Source organism: Nestor notabilis, unplaced genomic scaffold (genome assembly GCF_000696875.1).
Source record: "Nestor notabilis isolate BGI_N333 unplaced genomic scaffold, ASM69687v1 scaffold5148, whole genome shotgun sequence".
Lineage (NCBI taxonomy): Eukaryota > Metazoa > Chordata > Aves > Psittaciformes > Psittacidae > Nestor > Nestor notabilis.
In genome coordinates, this window is record NW_009939493.1 from 30,584 (window position 1) to 38,029 (window position 7,446).

General features: G+C 49.0%; 1 protein-coding gene across 1 annotated transcript in view; it reads left to right on the top strand.

Moving 5' to 3' along the window:
* Positions 1–253: 253 nt before the first annotated feature.
* Positions 254–7,446, top strand: part of THNSL2 (threonine synthase-like 2 (S. cerevisiae)) — a gene marked incomplete at its 3' end in the record, with an annotated part of 7,672 nt that continues 479 nt past the window's right edge. The window contains exons 1-6 of the mRNA XM_010019879.1: positions 254–488; positions 1,169–1,363; positions 1,617–1,769; positions 2,450–2,680; positions 3,668–3,816; positions 6,427–6,552. Coding sequence (XP_010018181.1) covers positions 266–488; positions 1,169–1,363; positions 1,617–1,769; positions 2,450–2,680; positions 3,668–3,816; positions 6,427–6,552 — 1,077 coding nt within the window. The remainder of the gene's footprint in view (positions 489–1,168; positions 1,364–1,616; positions 1,770–2,449; positions 2,681–3,667; positions 3,817–6,426; positions 6,553–7,446) is intronic.

The window sequence follows — 7,446 nt, forward strand, 5'->3', positions numbered from 1 at the left end:
CTCTGCCAGCCGCGGCTGCTCCAGCTCCCTGTGGCTTTTTGGGGAGGAAGTAATTTCTTCCCTGAGGCTGTCTGTCTGTCCACAAGGGAAGTTCTATAGAATCACGGAACGATTTGGGTTGGAAAGGACCTTAAAGTCATCCATTTCCAACCCTATCATGGGCAGGGACACCTCACACCATTCCACAGTTTGGGATGTGGGGCTGTTCCCAGTGTAGGGGTGCTGAGGGCCCTGGCAGTGACTGCAGTGTCTCCCCAGCACCACCATGGAGTACATCAGCACACGGGGAGGCGCGGGGACCGTCGACTTCGAGGGGACCCTCTTCTCTGGCTTTGCATCCGATGGGGGCCTCTTCATGCCCAAGTGCATCCCCTCACTGGACCGGGACACCCTGCGGAGGTGGAGCAGCCTCTCCTACCCGGAGCTGGTGAAGGAGCTGTGCTCCCTCTTCATCACGGCCGACCAGGTTCCACGGAGCACACTCAATGGTGAGCCTCAACTGGCTGCTCACAGGGATGTGCACCAGGGTTTTGGGGTGCTCAGTGCATCTGCCTGCCTTCACTCCATCCTATTCACAGCCTCCAGAGGATGGAGCCTGCTGCTTCACTCCCTGCTGCTTTCTGTACCCTATTCTTCTCTGTCTGGGAGGAGAATCTCCCCTTGTTGGGGTTGCTACCTTCTGTGCTCCATGTGCAAATAGGGATTCTGGTGACTGCAACAGTGATAGCTGATGCTGTGGCCCTGTTTGTTGCTGGGGCACCCTGGTGTGCTCCAGACCTGCCCTCCACCAGGGCTTTCTGCTGCTCCACTCTCTCATTGAGCCTGATTTTTAGTGTTTTTAACACCTAACAGCTATCACTCCGCCAGAGGGCAGCTACAACCCCCGCCTCAACAGCGCTTTATGGTAAAATCCTGGTTTCCTGTGTTTTATATTGTAACACAGTTTGCTCTGATTGTGTTGGGTGTTCCCTGGGGTGATTTGCTATAGAGCTGTCCAACACAATGCCGCTGGACTGGTTTACTCTCAATAACTATGAATAAGTTGTTGTATATCTGTCATCTCTCCACCAACTGAGAGTCTTTGGTTGTGCATGAAGAGTGCAGGTGCAGGAAGGCATGGGTCACCAAAATACTCCTCTAACAGCCCCTTTAACCATTTTCCCTATAGACCTGATCGACAGGGCCTTCAGCAGGTTCAGACACAAGGATGTCATCCATCTATCCAGGCTGAAAGATGGGCTGAACGTTTTGGAGCTCTGGCATGGGGTTACTTACGCATTTAAGGACCTGTCCTTGTCCTGCACGGGGCAGTTCTTACAGTACTTCTTGGAGAAGAAGCAAAAGCACGTCACCGTTGTGGTGGGTGAGTACGTCTCTTTGTGGAGGGGAGGTCTTTACCTTGAGAACCATCATCCCATGGCCCTACCCGTAGAGGACCTGGGTAGTATTGCATTATGGGTGGCTGGTGAATGATCTCTGGGCAATGGCAGGGTGGCTGCTCCTGCCACGAGCATCTCAAGGAGCATCTCTGCATCTTTTTCTTACGGTGCGGTGATACAGGTTTGTCTGACACATCAACCTTTTTGCTTTTCTTGGTTCTCCCTCACTTTAAACAGGGACTTCAGGGGACACAGGGAGCTCTGCCATTGAGAGCGTGAGAGGGCAGAAGAACATGGACATCTTTGTTCTGCTGCCCAAGGGGTTTTGCACCCAGATACAGGAACTTCAGATGACCACCGTCATTGAAGACAACATCCACATCTTTGCTGGTTGGTGTTGCTGTTGGGTTGTCCACTTTATGGCCCTGCCGTGTCAAAACCATGAATCTAAAAGTCTCAGGGGGTTGTTGCTTTAGTAGCTGCAGCCATCCAAGTCATTGCCACCATGGTCACTATGCCCAGACATCTGGCTAACAGGAGCCTGTAGTACATGTCCCCAGTTTGATCACCAAGTGGGTCAAGGCTTCCTTTTCTTCTGGCCACAGATCAGAGCTGCCTCATGCAGGCAGTGGGTGTTTAGTTGCACTGAATTCAGGGCCATTTCTTGGCACTAAAAGGATTGAGGGTCATCCCTTCCCTCTGTCCCACCATCTTCATGGTGGCTTATCCCTTACCGCTGTGCTGTCCCCATGGCTAGGAATCACCTCTGGGTGCTCCGCTGTCCCCAGGTCTCACCTTGGCATCTCATAGGAGATGCAGGTATTTGCCTTCCTCGTTAATATATACTTGGGATCAGCAAGAGCCCAGAGTGCAATGTCTGCAGAAGCCACGCAGCATCCACACAGTGGATGGCTCAACCCCTGGCTCCCAAAAGGCAGATGGGCATCTCAGGACATCCTCAGCTGCAGCAAAGCCCAGGGCTTGAGACTGACCCTATGTCTGAGCAGAAATGCCTTGTGCCTGATGCACTGATGTTGGCAGATCTAATCTTCCCTTTCTCCTTCTGACAGCTCATGGGAACAGCGATGAAATCGATGTGCCCATCAAGGAACTGTTTGCTGATGTTGATTTTGCCAGAAAATACAACCTGATGAGCTTGAATTCAGTCAATTGGTCCAGGATTATGGTGCAGATCGCTCACCACTTCTATGCTTACTTCCAATGCGCCCCGTCCCTGGATACCACCCCGCTGCCAGTGGTGGAAATTGTTGTGCCAACAGGAGGAGGAGGAAATATCACAGGTGAAGAGAGACGAAGACAGGTTAGATAAGGAAGAGAGTGCTTGACCTATGGACTAAAAGTGCATTGCAGATACTGGGTATTGCTGTTTATTAAAACACCCACTCTCTGGTAGGGTTTCTTCAGAACCACTTACATTCTATTACTTATGTCTGGTTATTAGTCATTCAGGGGTCACTGAGGATTTGCAATGTGCAGAAAAAGCCACACCACCCTTTGGTGATGACTGTAGCTATCTTGAGGATGGGCACATTAGAAGAGGACAGAATGTGTCTGATCCTGAGAAGAGGGAAAATACTGCGGCTCTGCTTTGTGTGCAGTCCTGCCTAGTCCTACTCTGGTTTGCATAGTGTACAGTCAAAAGAATCACGCTTAATTGCATAATCTGGCCTTCTAAATGTGAGTCTTTGATTGCCTCAATCCCAAAATCATAGAATCACAGAATCGTAGAATGGTTTGGGTTGGAAAGGGCCTTAAGATCATCCACTTCCAACCCCCTGCCATGGGCAGGGACACCTCACACTAGAAAATAGATGTACAACTGTCTTACGAAAGCAATAAAGGATTTGATGCACTCAAGTGCATTCACTGCACTTCCAGGCTGCCCATCTGTGGCAGCATTAAGCTGCAAGAGCCCAAAAGCTTCATCTCTCTTGCTCGAATAACAACTGCCTGACCTCCCAGTCCCCTGCTCATGCACCTTCACAGGCGGAGGTGCCCAAGGGTCAGTGTTTGATGGTAGGTGAAGCATTGCACCCCTGGACTTTGTAATCTGGTGTTCTACCAAAGCATTAAAAGACAGATATCTCAGAGTCATAAAATCATAGAATGGTTTGGGTTGGAAAGGACCTTAAGATCATGTAGTTCCAACCCCTCTGTATTAGAGAATGCCATTTGCATCTGCTTCCGAAATATATGCTCCATTTGTACAATGACTTCTTTGCTAGTTTCTTCATCAAGTGTTTATTCTTCATTCCTTTTTATCCCAGCTGGCTGTATTGCCCAGAAAATGGGTCTGCCAATTCGCCTTGTTGCTGTGGTTAACAGCAATGACATCATTCACAGGGCGGTCCAACACGGAGATTTCTCACTGTCAGAGAGCGTGAAGCCTACGTTAGCATCAGCCATGGATATTCAGGTATGGAATGAACTGGCCAAAATGGGAAAATACCAGATATTATATGGGTTTTTTTCCCTTGTACTCTGTTCTACGTGGTTTATGAGAGCATAATTCTGCCACTGGCAATGCCTCTCAGCGGTGCATGAAGAGGTGTGACTCATACAAGCATTTATGCTCCAGTGTGCTGAGCTGAGATTGATCAAATGCCTTCTTCCTCGCTTCTCAAGGCTTGACTTTGTAATCTTCATGCTGGGTTCTGGGGTTTCATTTGAGTGAGGTCAGCAAGAGAGGGATGTTTCCTCAAAACGTGGAAAACTATAAATCCCATCATGTTTCAAAGGCTTTGTTGATGCTTCTGAAAGGAGGAGACCAGGAAGAAGGTAAGGAAGCCCAGAAGTGCCTCTTCTATGGCCATGTGCAGCTTGCTCAGAGCAGAACAAGTCTCAGCAGGTAGGCAAAGGCCTCAGAAATGAGAAGTCATGGAGGTACAGAAACCAAACACCTGGAAGCAAATACCTCCCATTTCATACCTACCCTGTGATCCACAGGGATTGGATCTGCTTCCAAACAAGTGATCAAAGTGTGAAACACTTGGTGGTGTATCACTATGGCCCTTAAGCTACCTGGATTTTCCAAAAGCTGTTCAAACACCATGCTTTGCAGTTTGTGAGTCATTATGCCCCTATCACCAGACTGTTGTGGTCTGCAGCTTGACTTTCCTCCTGATATATGGATTTGTGGAGCTCTTCAAAGCTCAAAGGGTAGCTGGGCTCCTCTCGACCCATGTCCCTGGGGCACTAAGCATACACAAGACTTTGGGATCACGAGGGAAGGCAGCCGAGTGGGGTGATCCAGAGATTCCTAAGAAGCTGGATGGGTGGACTGACCCATCTGCACATCCCTCTCCACCACTGCATGGCACATCATGGTTCAGCTCACACCTGAAGCAACCATGTGAATGTTTCCATAGTTCAACAGTTCATTTATGCTGTAATTCAAGAGGTGTCTAGTTGGGACCTGCTCAAACAGGGTCAGGCCTGAGGTCAGACTGGGTTGCTCAGGACTTTGGCCAGCTGGGTGTTGGAAACCTTCGAGGATGGAGAGTGCACAACCTCTTTAGGTTGCCTCTTCTGCAGACTAAGCTAAAGCAGAGCAAACTTTCCAGCTAGACACTAACTGAAGAGTTGAAGGTCCAGTGTGGATGAGCCTTGTAAGGAGCTACCCCAGCAGGGATTACAACAGATGAACCCCGGCAGGAATTACAGCAGATGCTGTTTCTTAGCACTATGTAAAGCCAACCCAAGGCTATTCTCTGGCCCTGAGGTCAGGAAGCACCACACAGCTCACGTCCACATGCCGAAACATTCCTTGGGAACAGTCTCCACCTTCACCTGTCCTCCAGACTGGGCTCCAGTGTTCTCCTGTTCGATTTTAGAGGCACAGGACAAAACCAGACCAGATAGTTGGCTAATAACTTAAATGGCAAGGCCAATACTTGTACAGTGTCCTGTCTGAGTTCAACTTACTGGTGTCAATGTAGTGATCTGCAGTGGAAACCATAATGCTGGTGTGAATGGAGGGGAAAGGAGTAGGTCTGGACGTGGGAGCAGCAGAAGGAAGGATGGGAGGAAGGATGTCAGGAGGGTGCTGGAGGCACCTCCAGTATCAGCTCATTGGAGTCCAAGCACTCTGACACGTAGCTTCTCAGGACAGCCTAAACCAGGGGACAGCCTAAAGCAAAAGGCTCATCCAGACTAGACTGAAGATTACAGGATGGAGGCTCTGGGAGATGACGGTGGGAAGATGAAGAACAAGACTGAGGCCATAAGACACTCAGATAAGGACACAAAAGGCTGAGTAAGTTCTGATGACTTGCTAAGTTAGGTCAGGATGAAGAGACGAAAGGTCACAGGCACTGCCAGCTGCTAAGAGGAATAGAGAACCAGTGCTTGAACCCAGGAGATGTGATGAGGACTCAGGTACCCCTTGTCCTGTCTGTCCCTACAAAGTATCTTGGCCAAACCACCCGGGTGAATGTTTCTCCATGCTTGTGAGCATGCAGGAATGAGACAGTGAGCAGTGAATTGGGACCCTCTTGTATGGTCTTGCACCAAGTTTTGCTGCAGTGTTGCAACACCCATTGCTCCATACAGGCCAGTCAGGCCCTGTATGTGCCTTGTGTGTTCATAAAGATCATGGGTCAGCCCTGCAGGGAGCTGGGTGTCTCATTAAGTCACACGGGAGCTGCAGCATTGAGTAAACAGCAGGATATTTCTGGTTCTCAAATACAGAGTGTGTTATTAGACTGGGTTCCTCAAGGTGATTGCACCGATGTGGTCACTCCTTTGATTTATCAGTAGTCCCTTTATTAGTTTTACTTTTAATCTGATGGTCACTGCCAAACTGCTCTGACAGGTCAGAGGTCTGAAAGACATCGTGTTCCCAAAGACTTGTCTTGGGACATAGGTGTGCAGGGGGAAAGACACTAAGCCCACCCCAGCTTCCACCAAGACAAACGCATCAGCACGACCTCAACCCTCATGAGACATTAGAGAATCCACACAGGTGCTTTCCCCTTGAGACAAACACCTGGATTTCCACTACTCACCTATTGCCTTGTTGTCCCAGGAGCCCTACAACATGGAGAGGATCCTCTGGCTGCTCTCAGGCTCCGACAGCCGCCTGATAAAAACCTTGATGGAGCAATTCAGTGTATCGAAAGGCCTTAAGCTGCCGGAGGACTTGCACAGGAAGGTCAGTTCTTCCCTCACCCAGTGCTCTGTGTGTGCGTGTACAGGGACATTCACTGCTACCACTTGTTCTCAACTCATTTTTGGATTAAAAAAATCATAGCAGAGAGTTTCCAACCAAGAATCTAAGTGTGAGGCCAGAGCAGAAGTTTTGTATCGATGTATGTGCACGGAGATGTGAAAAAAAACCCTTTTAATTATGTTCTTTTAAAGAAACCTGTTTTTTCTTTGAAAAACTAATTCAAAAAGGCCCACAGTTATTTAAGTAGGATATGAACCCACCCTGCTTTTGACCACTCCAGTGCCAGCATCTAGGCATTGTGCAGCAGGAGCCAGCACAAATTGAGTGTGGTGTTTGGGAGTGGGTCTGCTGGGTTTAGTGCTGCAATTCAGCCTCAGTGGCACATGGGAGCACAAGCACAAAGCAGAAACAGAAGTGAAAATCAGACTTTTAATTGGGAGGTTCTTTGGGCCAGATACAAAGTCCTGCATCTTCCCATCGAACTCACACTGTCCTCCACTGAGCATCCTTTGTCCATCATTAAAAAAACCTGCTTGTGAGGCAGCAAAATAAATGCTAAGAACCTTCATTATTAAAGAAAAGCCTATTGACAAAGGTGGTTTAACAAGCTCTCAGAGACTCCCTTAGAGTATATAAATAGAGAGCAGAGCTGAGGGCCTGAGTCTCAGCTCCTCTCCATCCTGCTCTCAGCATCTGGGGATGGAAACCCCTTCCTTGCACCTCATTCCTGCAGTCACTACTGGCAGTTCCTCATCCATCAGCAGCAACCCCTTTTCCTTCAGTCCCTGGGGAATGCCATCTCAAACTGCTCTGCTGAGTGCCCATAGCACCAGCCCAACTGGAAATACTTGTGGTGGTGATGCCCTGTGCCAGCCT